This window comes from Candida metapsilosis (genome assembly GCF_017655625.1).
Source record: "Candida metapsilosis strain BP57 chromosome Unknown scaffold1, whole genome shotgun sequence".
Taxonomy (NCBI): domain Eukaryota; kingdom Fungi; phylum Ascomycota; class Pichiomycetes; order Serinales; family Debaryomycetaceae; genus Lodderomyces; species Lodderomyces metapsilosis.
In genome coordinates, this window is record NW_027138159.1 from 3,327,587 (window position 1) to 3,342,622 (window position 15,036).

The window sequence follows — 15,036 nt, forward strand, 5'->3', positions numbered from 1 at the left end:
TAAAGAAACTGAAAATAAAAAATAAAAAAGATTTTTGTGTTAAGTTTAGTTTATTTTATTTTTTTATTTTTGGTGAGGCAGAGTTGTCAAAAATTACAGCAGGGACACTACACCATTAGTATATATACAGACGATAAATACTAGTAGTATGTAATTCTTAGTGTTTGATATATGTAATAGTAAGTGTATCTGTTAGAATATATATATATATATTGTCTTAAAATAAGTTGAGGTGGGGTGTGTGATTATTGAGCATTTTTTTTTAAAATGTTTTTATAAAATTTCTTTTTTGGTGTGTTTGTCGTTTAATTTAATTTTTATATTTTTATATTTTATATATATTTTATATTTATATTTAATTTTATATTCAATTTTATATTTTATATTTTATTTTATATTTTTTATTCGTGTTTAAAGAAATATTTTAAATCTGTATATTTTTACGACATACCAAATCAATAAACCAATCAAATTTTGAAAATATAGAATTAATACAAAACTAGCTTACTTAGTTTAGTCTCTTTTATAAACATCTAATGTACCCTATCATACTGTCTCTCTTATTTCAACCTATATCAACTACGTAATCTACATGAGACCACTCTTTCTTTTGATTGGGTTACTAGATAGCAGATTCTATTTTCCTTTTCTTGCAACACATTGGACCAGCATTATCCCCAGAAAAAACAGACATCTTTATGCAATACGAAAAGAAAAAAGAACCACCGGGACTTAGCCATTCTGCTTAACACGTGACTTCTCACTCTATTCTATATAGGTTACATAGTGTCTTCTATGTCTTAGGATACGTTTTCACCACAAGACCAAACAATATTTGTGGGGAGTAGTAGTAGTACCTTATAATTACGTAATAACCGACAAAGCAGAAGCTGTACGATTACGTAATTCTGTCTCTTGTTTTTTTTCCAGCAGGGGGTGTAAAATTGACATTTTGTGTGTGTGTGGGTGTGACTTTTATTTGTTATGGAAATCTAGAAAAACAAAAAAACCAAAAAAATTACACCCCATAATGACTATCTTTCACCACCCCCTTGACTCACACATGGAAAGTAGAAGAAGCACATATCAAATACAGCATCATACAAATTTTAGAGACTCGCATTACAGTTAACCAACCAACCAGCCGGCCAGCATATACTTTTTAGGTTATTTAGTCACCCTCGTCATTCACTCTCAACTAAATTTTCTGCACCCCCTTTTTCTTCGAAAAATAAAAATCTTTGAAAATCTCAAAAGCCTTTAACACAAAAATAGAGAGAAAATTTTTTTCTTCTCCCACAGACAAAGGGGTGTAAAAAAAATGGATTGTCTTACACCCCATCTATCCTATGTCGTGTCAATTTTTTAGAGAATGTGACACGACATTGAGATTGACTCCGTTTGCTTTTACAACCAAAAACGGGCTTCAGCTTCATAATAAAGAGATTAAGCTACGACGACATGACTAATTTCCAGTCTGGTTACTTCTTCGTAATATCTCATTTATACCATACACACACCACAAGTATCATATCTAGTGTTTTTTTTTTTTTTTTCTTTCTTTCTCCTATAGGTGCAGCTTCTTCTTATGCTGTCCTTTAAATGAACTATTGAATCCCAATAAACTGTTTAAATCTTTTGACCATTGGTTTTGATTAGTAGCAACACACCATATACCATTCTTATCACTATACTCAATTCCATCGTTATTGTTGTGTACAGCTTCTCCATTGCTTTTCTTTTGTTTCTTTATACTATTATTTGCAGCCACAACTGTTTCTGAAGTTATATGTAATTCATCACCTGGATGTAAATCTTGTTGACTAATACCATCAACGGTCAACTCAATAAATGAACTACGATTGGTCTTTGATAATCGCACCATAATATCTGATGTACAAGGCAAGATCAATGGCCGGAATGAAAGTGATCGAGGACAAATCGGAGTAAGCAAAATACATGCCACTGCTGGATGAGTTATTGATCCTCCTGCTGATAATGAATATGCAGTTGAACCAGTTGGAGTGGAAAAGATTATTCCATCGGCATAAGTAGTTGTGAAAAACTCCCTATCAATGTAAATATCCAACGATGTCAAATTGGGTGAACTTCCACGATGGATTGAAATATCATTCATTGCATGAATCATACTTTGATTCTCAGGAATAACCAAATCTCCATCCTCATCACTACTATCCTCCATTTCAGCAACTAGTCTCCTCTTTTTATTCCTAACGGCAGCAACTTCACCTTCTTCTCGTTCTGCTTGTTCACATACTTTGGCATCGGCTTTTCTAACCACATGACACTCCAATCGGTTTCTATGCAACGCTTGAGCTCGATTTTCATAAACTAAAGCAAAATACAGCATACAATTCTTGAAATCAAATGGCAACAAAAACCCCAACGTACCCATTGCAAATGACAAGACTGGTGGTACTTGAACATTGGAAAATAAAGAAACACCTCGTAAAATGGTACCATCCCCACCAAGTGTAATTAATAAATCAGTCTTGCCAATAATCTCCTTTTTGGAACCAGTATAAATGACATGCTTCACTGAAGAATCCAATTGCTTATCAACACTAAACGTTTCACTCTTTAATTCGTCAGCAACATTTTCATCAACAATTACATTGACACAGGGGTAATTCATATGCAAATGGTTTATCAATTCAATCATTGCATCACGCACACTAGATTCCCATGGTTTCTTTACTAAAAACACATTTGAAAGTGGTCTTTCCCTCCATGCTATATTGTATAATCGATTATGTGGCGACTTGATATATTCAGGGAAACGAGCAGATGGTAAATCACGACACGACTTGATTGTGAATTGAGATTCCTTATGTTGCGTGGTTGTCTCTGACATTTTCGATATGTGTCGTTTCTGTTGATGCAAGTTCGGTAGAAGTACTAGGGATGTGTACAACTTAGATGCAATTGTTAGTCTATTGTATACTTTGAGTGGTGATAAACTTGGCAATATAAAGTTGTGAATGATCATTCGATATTATTTTTAGGCAAAAAATACTAAACAGTGAAAAATATGGATGAAGCGGGAAGGGCACTTTCAACGGATAAATACTCGCCGTTGAATAACAATATGCTACTTAGTGTATGTAATGCGTTTTCTGCCGAGGGTAATGTAACGCCTCCTCGGAGCGGATCTCGTGGTAACTATTTTTTTTTTTTCTCTCCTCCAACTCTCTTTTGTGTTGGGATATTTGTGGAGTGATTATCCAAACGGAGTGATAGAAGAATAGCTTCTTACTAAAAAGGGTTACTTTAATAATACACTATCATTTTATTAAAATCTACTCATTCTTTAAAGCTTCCTCATTCATAGATTCAATTTCCTTCAACTCTTCTTCTGTCAACATTGAAACATCTCCAGTTTCATCTTTTGTTTCATCTTTCGTTTTATCCTCTTCAATGGTGTTGTTCTGCGTGTCATCGCCATCCATATTCACATCCTCCTTCTCTTCAACTTTACTTCCCTCTCCATTGTTTTCCTTAACACCATTCTCCTCTATATTCTTTTCTCCTGCATCTTTATCATCTTCATCGTAAAACTCATTTTCCGGTTGTATTTGCGCATCCCGACTCATTTCTGATCCTCCTTTAGTATCAATTGCCTCAGCATTATCCTCTTCAACATCACCCAAATCCTCAGGATCATTAGGCACATTATTCATTTGCACGGATGGTGCATGTTTGGTATTTTCCAAATTGGCAACAATACTAGTCATGATCTTGTCCAAGAACTCAGGTGAGTTTTGATTGTACATATTGGATGGACGTACTTCTAAGGAATAATTTGGTGCATAGTACTCATAATACTCATTATATGGTAATTCTGCCGGTAACTTGACATTGTTCAATAAACCCGACTCATAAGCCCAGGTCCTAGCCACATTTCTCATGGTGTATCCACCACCTCCCAACACCATCAATGGGATATTGAGTGACTTGACAAAATTTATGCAATTTGCATGTCCTTCCATCGACAAGTTGAAACAACCCAATCTATCACCACTTAATGAATCACCCCCACATTGTAGAACAATAGCTGATGGCTGATACCATTCAACAATCTTGGAAATCACCGGTTCAAAAATCGACTTGTATGTTGCATCATCAATACCGTCTCGTAATGGGACATTAACAGCGTGGTACTTCCCCTTTCCAACTCCAATATCTCTCAATTCACCAGTTCCCGGGAAAAACTCCCCATACTTGTGAAACGAACATGTCATTACTCGATCAGTAGTGTAGAACGCCTCTTCAACTCCATCTCCATGATGAACATCAATATCGATGTACAATACTCTCGGATGGTACCTCAACAATTCAATTATACCCAACACAATATCATTCAAGTAACAGAACCCCGAAGCTTCAGACTTCTTTGCATGATGCAACCCACCAGCATAATTTATAGCAATGTCACATTTACCTCGATTCAATCTTGCCGCACCTTCCATCGACCCACCACCACTGATTCCACAATACTCAAACAACCCATCAAACACAGGACAATCATCACCAACGTTGAACTTGACACTTTCCTTATTAAACATGTCCAAATTGTCAGGTGACACTCGACTAATGAAATCAATATACTCATCAGTGTGGAATTGACACATTTCTTGCTTGGTGGCGGGCTTGGCACGATAGATTTCCATTTTCTTGTAGAGCCCATAGTTCATTATGAGCGAGTGGGCCATTCTTATACGATGGGGCTTCATTGGGTGGCCGGCTCCGTATGCGTAGTTTCCTATATCGGCATCGTAGAAATAAGCGATTCTTTTCTTTTGCGTCGGATCGACTTTGAGCTCGTCAAAGGGGAGTTGCGTATACATTGTAATGTAAATAATGTAAATGAGTGTAAAGTTCGGGTGGACTGTGAACTATTCGATGCTGGTGATTATCTCTACCTCTTCTTTTCTTTTTTTGTTTACCTTGGGAAAATGTCGGTGGAAATTTTTCTTTCCATACGGCTCTTCGCTACCAAATGCAAAAACAATTATTTATCTACACCTCTACATAACTCTCCCTTTCTCTTCTTACCCTATCTTTGAAATTCGACAATTGCTCATTCAACTGGTTCTGCAACTCAGCGTTATTGCACCATTTCTTATACACTTCCTCATTGATCCTAAAATTGATTCCATTATTGAATCCTGAGTTTGCAACTTTCTCAGTAACTGAAATTGGCAATATCCAAGTCACGACACTCTCACCAAACACTTCTTTCCAATTCTGTTTCCATCCAAGATCGAAAATATTTGTCAACTTCTTTTGTTTCCCATTTGCATCGAATTCATAATTGTATCGATCAGCACCACGATAATTCCATCGTTGTTCTTGAAACTCAATCGTTGTTGTATTCTTAAATACCATGAAGATTGAAAACAATGAGAATAAAGTTAACGAAATCCCAAAAGTCAATGCCAACACACACAATAAAATCATGTTTATCGAAAGATACTCCTCCTTATACTTATCCGTCGCCAAAATATCATACAAGACCCGAAACGTAATGCCAAACAATGCCCAACAGTAGACTGAAGTATACATCAAAAACTGAACGAAAAACTTATAATTGAAATATCCAATACATATCGAGAACCAAGGACAATAATGATCCATTTTCAATATGCATTTCCCCAGTTTCGAACAATGATGCGTGCGATCAGGTTTCCAACAGTTGCATTTACTGCAGTATCGGAACCCCTGATTGCCTCCAAGTTTCAACGTATGCACAGTCATAAATTCCGGTGGTTCTTGGTTTGGTCTTGGACTAGCATCTCGTGGTATGGAGGTGGCTTCAGCGAATGGGTTTTCGGAATAATTGGTGATTTTCAACTGTGGGTAATCCAATGGTGACCCCGGTCCACTATGTATAGTTCTGAAGTAGGAAATCATGCTGAGGATGCATAGTAGAAGAACGATACTTGATTGTATGTAGAAGGATGCTTGTGATTCAATGTATTTGGGGGCAATGATAAAGAACATGACGTAGATTGACCATGTAATTATTCCGGAAACGAATAGTTTGGGAAAGAGAGATGCAAATAGGCAACAGAATTTTTCACAGGAGATTAAGAGTGTGTTGCGTTTGAGCATTCTCATTTGGTGTGCCAGGGGTGGGAGGGAGAGAGAGTGAAATGGATGTTCTGGTGTGGTGAATTCTTTTGAGGATGTCGAAGTCGCAAAACTGCGACACAATTTTCTACAAAGACGATGTTGATACAGTTAACGGAAAGAGAAACTCTTGCAACCTTTATTCACCATCACCAACATACTAGTTCCCATAATACATATCTAATGGAACATACTTTACAAACATAGCATCTGAGAACTCATTTTGGGGCATATGGTCCCTTGAATGAATCCAATTGATTTTGCTATCAATTAACCACAAGTACTTCAACGACGCTGGCAATGATGCCACAAATGCATCCTTTTCATCTTCCTTTATGCAATTGTTACCAATCAACCACAATTCCCGCAAGTTTGCATGTTGGACTCCATTCTTTTCATGACCAATATTTGTCATTGAAAACTTCGTCAACTTGTTATCATTAAACGCAACAACCTTTAAATTTGTTGTTGTATTCTCTGGAAATTGCAAATCAACATCTTCAATCTGGTTTGTTGATAGAGACAAGTGTTCAATTGATGTTGTGGTAAATTTACAAGTTGCAACTTTCATGGGATTTGAATGGATGCGTAAAACCTTTAGGTTTTGCAAACTTCCAACCAAAGGCGGGATGCCAGTCAAGTCGCATTTATTAATGTTGATTTCTTCAAGCATTGGTGGGAAGCTGATGTTGATATTAGATATGGGGCAGGCACAAACATTCAAATACTTTAAACTCGACCTAGGAGTAAAGTTCAAGCTATCAAACTTACAGCTTTCCAATTCCAAACCAATTAAAGTATCCGGTAATTGAAACTCGGCAACATCATAACCAATCAATTTCAAAAATTGCACCGAATTGATTGAACTGGTAAATTTAGGATAAGTGAAGTCGGATTCACCACAACTCAAGTATAACGTTTTGATGTTGGTTTTGGCAATATCAACTTCTTCAATCTTGTTATAGAAACAATTTAAGAATTCAAGTGTATCTGGAAATGCCACATTGATTAGCTTTCGTATTTCATTATTGTTCAAATCTAAAGACTTTAATTTTCTAGGGAAAGACACTTTCAGAACTGATGCCAATTCATTGGAATCCAAAATTAATGTTTCCACCGAGTCAGGAAAGATAAACTTATCAATACACTGTCCAATTCCAGTATAGCCCAAATCAAGATGTCTCAAATTCGTGTATCGAGAAAAATCCAAATTTGATTCTTCCCACTTGATATCGTGGTTTACGCTCAAGTTCAAATATGTCAATTGGGAAAGATTGTGTCTAAAGATTTCATTGGTGTTGCTCATCCTTGTTCCTGCCAAGTACAATATTTTCAAGTTGGAAGATAAGCCCTCGATGGGTGTGATTTGCAAGCAACGAGTTAATGCCAATTCCTCAGTTGCAAACAGCAAGAGATTTGAGTCAGCACATTGGATTGCCACCAATGACTTTAAACGAAACTCTTTTTCTTCAATGAATTCCGACAAGGTTTCGTCGAGATGTTGAATAAGGACAAACATTTTAGGACGAGGAGCATCGATTTTGATGCTATAAGTCCCTGCATAAGACATCATTGTTAAAGCACTGAATATTGCTATTGGAAGAGCCATCAGATCGTATTGAAATGAAAATTCATCGATAGTTGGGAATTGCTTTGTTTTCAATAATTCTTTATCTGATGGAGTGAGATAAATACGATCACAATGGCTAAGTCCGAGCTTCTTCAAAGTCAATGGCAACTGAGATATATCGAATTCGAAATCATCTCTTCTCCACAGGTACTTTAATCCGACAAGTTTAAGCGTTGTCAAATTTTTAAAGTTTGCAAATGATCCTGTGACATCACCATCGATAAATCCTAAAGTGTCAACATTTTTAAATTGTTCCAATTGCAAGTCTTGATACGAACCAAAAACTGAAGCAATATTGGCAGAGATACCAGTTAACCGATCTTTCAAATGACCAAGAAGATTGAACTTGCGTGTTTGATTCATATGATGAGTTATGAAGTATGCAATACCATCAGCCACAGTAACGTCAAGCCTCAATTTAGTTCTAGTGCTAGGTCTCAACTTTTGCAAAAATTCAGTAAAGTCGAGGACTTCGGTCATAGCGTCAATTCTATACACCACATCCATTTCAACTTCAATTTCTTCATCAACACAAAATTGATCAATTTTCAAAAACTCAACCATGGTTTTACAATCGGTCTTGGTTTCAAATCGGGGATCATAATCGTAGTAGACGTTTGGAATGTCAGTTTTTCTGGAGTCCTCGTACATTGTATTGAACTTGATGACTGATTTCTCGTGAATAACTTTACCAATTGCTGTTTTCAAACTTGGGTGGAGTTGCAAGAAGGATTGGTCATCTTGAGAAATGATCTGGATGATGTTGGAAAACTCCAAGAGTGAGATTATTTGATACAATACATCAGTAGGGAACAATGCTAGTATGGTGGTACTCATTGTTAGATCTGATGGCTGATTGATTGTGTGTGTATAAGATCTAATAGTATTTGAAAAGAAGAATGCAAGGAATTTACTTGAATTTATATAGACGTTGATCTCAGGGGGGTAAGGAAGCTGTGTGTTGTAAAAATTACATGTATCAAGAGGTAGCGTGGACCAAACCAATAGAGATTATAAGTATCAACCTACAGGCAAAAGAAGATTCTAGTAGAAATATATATAGTATCCAAGGTGAAGGGTGGAAAGTTCTATTCTGTACTTGAAAAGAGTTGTTTTAAAAGACTTACTCCCTTTACTCCTTTGTATTACCAAAAGGGAGTGTCGTATTATTTTGCAGCTAGAATTTCGATGTCGTAGAAGTGATGTTTGCGACATTGACATTTTGTCTCATTTTTTCTGTCCAATCAACAAATTTTGAATTTTGCTTAACAAAGACAAACCAAAACTTAATAAATTTTTTTTTCTTTCTTTCTTTGAAAACAACTTCCCAGTTCACATCAAGCAGTATAGCAAGGTTACTACTACTGTGCTTAGCATTTATAGAAGTCACTGAACATTCCTTTTACCACGGATAGGAAGAAGCACATCAGATTTTCACTACATATTCAAGTCACATCACATTACAAAAGCAAGCTCCAAATGTACTCATTAAACAAAACAACCATGCTTAGACAACTAGGCTCAATAAGGCCGCTCAAGTCAGCTTCACCATCCATCATTACACAACTTCCAACATACCAACAACAACAACACATATCCAAACGTAATGTTTCTACAAAAGAATTGACTCCAAAACCATTGCAAACTGATTTCCCATTAATGTCAGAAAAGACCGCATCCAGTCCAATAGATTACGCATTAACTTCATTGGATGTTATAGCAAACTGGGCTAGAAAATCATCGTTTTGGCCAGTTACTTTTGGATTAGCATGTTGTGCCGTCGAGATGATGCATGTGTCAGCACCAAGATACGATCAAGATAGATTGGGTATTATTTTCAGAGCTTCACCACGTCAATCAGATATCATGATTGTTGCAGGAACATTAACCAACAAGATGGCACCAGCATTGAGACAGGTTTACGATCAGATGCCAGATCCAAAGTGGGTTATTTCTATGGGATCGTGTGCTAATGGTGGTGGATACTACCATTATTCATATTCAGTTGTTAGAGGATGTGATAGAGTTATTCCTGTTGATATATATGTGCCTGGATGTCCACCAACTGCTGAGGCTTTGATGTATGGTGTCTTCCAATTACAAAAGAAGATGATGCAAACTAGAATCACAAGATTGTGGTACAGAAGCTGAGCAGAAGGAGAAAGTGGAGTTTGTATTAGTATGTAGGGTAATACACAAACGTTATTTAAAGAGAAGTTGTCCGGATGAGTATGCACGTGATTCTATTGATGTCAAGTTTACACCCAAAAGGATGTATTTGAGGTGGTACACATCTCTCTTCCTCCCCCTAAGACACGCGCTGACGCCACACTAACTACCGTAGACTAGTACCTACTATTTATTTTAGACTTGTCTAACAGATCAATTTTTGCTACTTTTGATAGACATCCATGTACAACAAAGATTCCAAGAAAATTGTTATCTGCGCTGCCTTCTCAATCAACTGCTATTGTCAATACAATGAGTTAAAATGGCCTAACCTACTATGAAAGCCCTCTACTGAAACAACATTTTTAAGTAAATTATTTTAGCAAACTATTAAGAAGAACAAGCCATACATAAAAAATATGATGAACAGAATACTAAACCAAACTAGCCACTTCCAACCAACTACTACCGAAAACTACGCCCACCCGGCTGGATGTGTATCTTGGTTTTTTCCCCAATTTGATTATTGTAAACTCCTTCTCAGACCAGGATCAGCTCCCCCCTCTAAAAAGTGTTAAATTCTCTCTCTTGTGATTGTATATTCACATGTGACACTCTCTGGTATTGTGCGGGCATGGTTCTCTCACGAAGCTCAAATGAATCTTCATTACCCTTTACAGAATCCCTTTGTCTCTTGAGACGCGATATAAATGGAAAATTCCATTTCTTTCTGAGCTTATGAGCCATTTTTTTAACTTGCACTCTGAAATTTGAGACGCCATTTTCACCCATCAAGGAAAGCTTTTTTTCGAAATATGACGATGCTTCTTGATCCCTCTCAATTTGTGAGATTCGCTGTTCATCAACTCCAGCATGACCATTTTGATTTTCTTCTTCATCTCCAGCACGACCATTTTGTTCTTGTTCTTCAACTCCAGCATGACCATTTTGATTTTCTTCTTCATCTCCAGCACGACCATTTTGTTCTTGTTCTTCATCTCCAGCACGACCATTTTGTTCTTGTTCTTCATCTCCAACATGTTCAATCTGTTCTTCTTCTTCATCTCCAACATGTTCAATCTGTTCTTCTTCATCTCCAACATGTTCAATCTGTTCTTCTTCTTCATCTCCACCAGCATGCTCAATCTGTTCTTCTTCTTCTTCACCTCCAACATGTTCAATCTGTTCTTCTTCTTCTTCATCTCCACCAGCATGTTCAATCTGTTCTTCTTCTTCATCTCCAACATGTTCAATCAGTTCTTCTTCTTCATCTCCACCAGCATGTTCAATCAGTTCTTCTTCTTCATCTCCACCAGCATGTTCAATCAGTTCTTCTTCTTCATCTCCACCAGCATGTCCAGTTTGCCCTTCCTCCTTTGTTTCAGGGGCGGCATTTTCGTCATCTACAGACTGCTTACCCTTGTAATGAAAACCGCTTCTACCACCTTTCTGAACAGACTTACTAGTTGCGAGAGATCCAGCTCCTCCAGCATGCGCATCTTTTCCTCCCGTACGCGAATACTTGGAACCCTTTTCATTATTGTCTCCTGCCAGTCCTTCACTACTAGTGTTCGGACTCTTGGAAACATCCTCTGGACTCGCATTTGTAGATTCAGACCGTAGTAATAGCTTCGACAAGGTTTCTACATCTTTATCTGATAGTTCCCAGACATCTTCGGTTTCTATGGTTGTAAGTAAGGCTCTTATTATATTTTTTGAGCCCGTATATTCCGTCACAGCTAGGCAAATCTTGTCTCCATCAAAACCAGTAAACTTTACTTTTTGAATATCAAAAGGCGTAAGTAAATAAGCAATTCTCGTTTTCGAAAGGCACATGCATGCTACAATTTGCTTCATAATATCCGAGTGTTCTTCAGGTTCCATATCTTTGATGCTAGCAAGCTTCACTTCTATTGTCCAGAGCACATCAACTTTCCCCTTTTTACGTGGACTATCTGGAGTGGGTTCTAATGCTGTGCCTGCAGCTAAGTCACATCTCTTTGAAACCAAGTTGACTTCTTGGTGAATGGAGGTACGGTTGAACTCCACAATGGGTGTTATGTACACCCTGCGAAGTTCAGCCGTATACACAGTTTCGACCCTTGAGATAAAATTTGGATGAAACTTGAATTCATCCAAACTCAACCCCAAGAATCTCCCAACTCTAATAAGATCGAGTTGGTGGTAATCCAAATCATTGGGTGCAGGCTCAATCCGAAGTGATGGATCGTTGAATTTCTTGCTGTTGAGAGGCGAACTTGACACTGAAAACTCACCATCTAAGGTTAATAAACTTGTGCTAAAGTAAAGTACCAACGACATGCACAAAATATTTCCCATTGATTTCTCGTATTGAGCAGCCACCCTTGGCCAATGATAATCACAATAGAAGTTCAATTGGGAACATATAATGAGAAGAATTGCTTTACATCGGGGACTCAATGTTTTATCAAATGGATCCTTTGAAAATTTCAATACTTGTGATATTTCCTTGATAATATGAACCACTGTTTCGGCCTCTTCTTCACTCAAGTCCGAGAACTCTTCTCCAAAACGTTTTGTTAGCAACTCTTTAATACGATCATCTGGCATACCTGGGCCTTTTAGTTCAGTAAACTTTTCATTCAAGTCTCGCAACGTGTCGTTGTTATCATCCCCTTTCAAAAACGACTCATGGACTATCGTCAATAACTTTTCAACACCAAGATCAGCAAATATTTCCCATATAGGATCGACTGACACCATAATATTGGCTTTGGGTATACTTGGTGGCTTTATTGTGACTGCTCACTGGTAACTAAAGTTGGAAAATTGTAAAAAAAAAAAAGTGTCAATCTTTCATTTTGTTTCACACATTTAGACCTTAATTGTGTGATACCGTCTACGCAGCTCAGAGTCGTAAATTGTACTCAACTCAGCCCTCGTGTAGCATCTTCTTAGAGTGATCTCAACATCTTGTGTCCCATAAACAACTTTATGCTTGAATTTTGCTAATTTTTCAGCGTTCCAATTTGGTGAGTGGCAACCAACAACTCCAAACGGAAGATTGGGACTAAGAAGGGAGACATCAAACATGACAAAGTAATCGTGGCTATTTCTCCAAAATCTAGCCCACCAGTTGATGCTACTACTCGGGTATTGTGGACACAAGTCACACACAATTCTTGCATCAGACTCACAAGGTGAAGGACTTGAGATTACGAGGGATCGTAAAGTGCGATGCTTGAACCGTTTGAATACCCGCAAAAAATAAGGTCCGTAATAGATGCTATCAAATTCTAGTGACAACTGCACTAACTTCGGGTAGTCGATTTGTAAGTCGCTGTTAGTGAACAATTTGTTTACATCCAAATGACCCCCTACATACAACTCACGAAGACAGCTGGTGTCAAATCGATCACATAATGAAGATGTCATATGCGAAAGCTTCGAAACACTGTAAATTCGCAATACACGCAACTTCATATGAAATTTCCAAGGCTGATCGCGAAGCACATTATTTACCCAAACTGTTAGTTCAGTCAAATTTGTCATTTGAGATACACATTCAGGGTTGTCACGACAGTATGTACTAGAAAGCATTATCAGATTGAAACTGACAAAGTCCAGCAAAGTATCAAAACATCTGTTTTTAGGGGATATGCATATTGTGCCGGGTTGATAGAGACGAATATAGTCTTCAACAAAATCAGAATAGTTATCAGAAAAGACATCAGAACAGCCTTCAGGATGATTGATATAGATGCTTAGCAATTGGAAATATCTTATTTTCTTGAAGTGTTTGAAAATACAATCTATGATAGTCATATTGTGACAGTATAGTTCGAGTCGAAAAATCTCCTGCGTTTTATCCATTTTTGCCAAATACCTTTCGAATATATCATTCGAAATAATCGTGTACAGCTTGCTCTTGCAATTATCGAGGTTCTTGGGGAAATGAAAATTCAGTTGAATTTCACCTTGTTTTGTAGAGTCAGTTTGCAATGGCCATGGTGCGTACACATATAGGTTTCGGTACAACTTCAGTTTTGCAACGTAGTAGAATTTGGAATGTAGTGGAGCAAACGTCAAAGCTTCGTGCTGGTTAAGTTGATGAAAGACTTGTTCCAATATCTCATGCGGTAGGCATGTGAGGGAAAGCATTTAACTTTGAAAATCTAGCAAGCAGCAAAGGAAGATCTCGTTGAATAATGCAACTCTTAAATAGCTTGAAATTCATTCTCTTGTAGTTTCCTTAATTTGACTTTGGCGATACGCATAAAGTTATTTTCCGACAGGACGATTATAATTGTGGTGTAATTGTACCATCATGTTGCTATGTGGGCACGTAATATATCTCACGAACACATATAGTAACTGCTATTATCCACTCACAGCGTGTTTCAATTTGTTCACTTTTAACCTTGGGTTGTTTTCCTTTTTTCTTTTTTCTTTTTTCTTTTTCCTTTTTCCTTTTTCTGTCAATGCATGGAAATCCCTATTTGTGTAATGGTTGGTTTATATTCCGAAGAGTAGTAGCTGAAATGTACAATACTCGGTTTTATAGACTCCTGTCTATTGGAAATGTTAAACAACTATGTATAATAACCTAAGTCTCAACAACCCTACTCTCTACAGGTAGTATTCTTACGAGAATTTCTCTCTCCAGATTATCATATGTTGCATTTCCGTCGGGTCGTGCACGCACCCTTGGCCAATGAAAATCACAATAGTGGTCCAATTGGGAACATATAGTGCGAAGAATTGCTTCACGTTGGGAACTCAATGTTTTATCAAATGGATCCTTTGAAAATTTCAATACTCGTGATATTTCGTTGATAATATGAACCACTGTTTGGGCCTCTTCTTCACTCAAGTCCGAGAACTCTTCTCCAAAACGTTTTGTTAGCAACTCTTTAATACGATCATCTGGCATACCTGGGCCTTTTACTTGAGTAAACTTTTAATTCAAGTCTCGCAACGTGTCGTTGTTATCATCCCCTTTCAAAAACGACTCATGGACTATCGTCAATAACTTTTCAACACCAAGATCAGCAAATATTTCCCATATAGGATCGACTGACACCATAATATTGGCTTTGGGT

At 37.3% G+C, this 15,036-nt stretch overlaps 7 protein-coding genes across 7 annotated transcripts; 1 reads left to right on the plus strand and 6 right to left on the minus strand. All coding sequences in view use genetic code 12, as the record gives it.

The window, feature by feature from the left end:
• Nucleotides 1–1,567: 1,567 nt before the first annotated feature.
• On the minus strand, nt 1,568–2,875 carry POS5 (NADH kinase; the record flags this gene model as incomplete). The annotated part of the gene is made up of 1 exon (XM_067690222.1): nt 1,568–2,875. One exon carries the CDS (start codon nt 2,873–2,875, stop codon nt 1,568–1,570), a length of 1,308 nt encoding a protein of 435 aa, XP_067551494.1.
• A 445-nt stretch (nt 2,876–3,320) lies between these two features.
• Nucleotides 3,321–4,868, minus strand: RPD31 (histone deacetylase; the record flags this gene model as incomplete). The annotated part of the gene is made up of 1 exon (XM_067690223.1): nt 3,321–4,868. One exon carries the CDS (start codon nt 4,866–4,868, stop codon nt 3,321–3,323), a length of 1,548 nt encoding a protein of 515 aa, XP_067551495.1.
• A 172-nt stretch (nt 4,869–5,040) lies between these two features.
• Nucleotides 5,041–5,934, minus strand: I9W82_001475 (palmitoyltransferase; the record flags this gene model as incomplete). The annotated part of the gene is made up of 1 exon (XM_067690224.1): nt 5,041–5,934. One exon carries the CDS (start codon nt 5,932–5,934, stop codon nt 5,041–5,043), a length of 894 nt encoding a protein of 297 aa, XP_067551496.1.
• Nucleotides 5,935–6,313: 379 nt separating this feature from the next.
• Nucleotides 6,314–8,620, minus strand: I9W82_001476 (leucine-rich repeat domain-containing protein; the record flags this gene model as incomplete). Its single annotated transcript, XM_067690225.1, has 1 exon — nt 6,314–8,620. The coding sequence occupies one exon, from the start codon at nt 8,618–8,620 to the stop codon at nt 6,314–6,316; it is 2,307 nt and encodes a 768-aa protein (XP_067551497.1).
• Nucleotides 8,621–9,262: 642 nt separating this feature from the next.
• On the plus strand, nt 9,263–9,934 carry FESUR1 (Fesur1p; the record flags this gene model as incomplete). The annotated part of the gene is made up of 1 exon (XM_067690226.1): nt 9,263–9,934. One exon carries the CDS (start codon nt 9,263–9,265, stop codon nt 9,932–9,934), a length of 672 nt encoding a protein of 223 aa, XP_067551498.1.
• Nucleotides 9,935–10,516: 582 nt separating this feature from the next.
• I9W82_001478 (uncharacterized protein) lies at nt 10,517–12,697 on the minus strand (the record flags this gene model as incomplete). Its single annotated transcript, XM_067690227.1, has 1 exon — nt 10,517–12,697. The coding sequence occupies one exon, from the start codon at nt 12,695–12,697 to the stop codon at nt 10,517–10,519; it is 2,181 nt and encodes a 726-aa protein (XP_067551499.1).
• A 111-nt stretch (nt 12,698–12,808) lies between these two features.
• I9W82_001479 (uncharacterized protein) lies at nt 12,809–15,020 on the minus strand (the record flags this gene model as incomplete). Its single annotated transcript, XM_067690228.1, has 3 exons — nt 12,809–14,065; nt 14,583–14,891; nt 14,955–15,020. 3 exons carry the CDS (start codon nt 15,018–15,020, stop codon nt 12,809–12,811), a joined length of 1,632 nt encoding a protein of 543 aa, XP_067551500.1.
• Nucleotides 15,021–15,036: the final 16 nt, after the last annotated feature.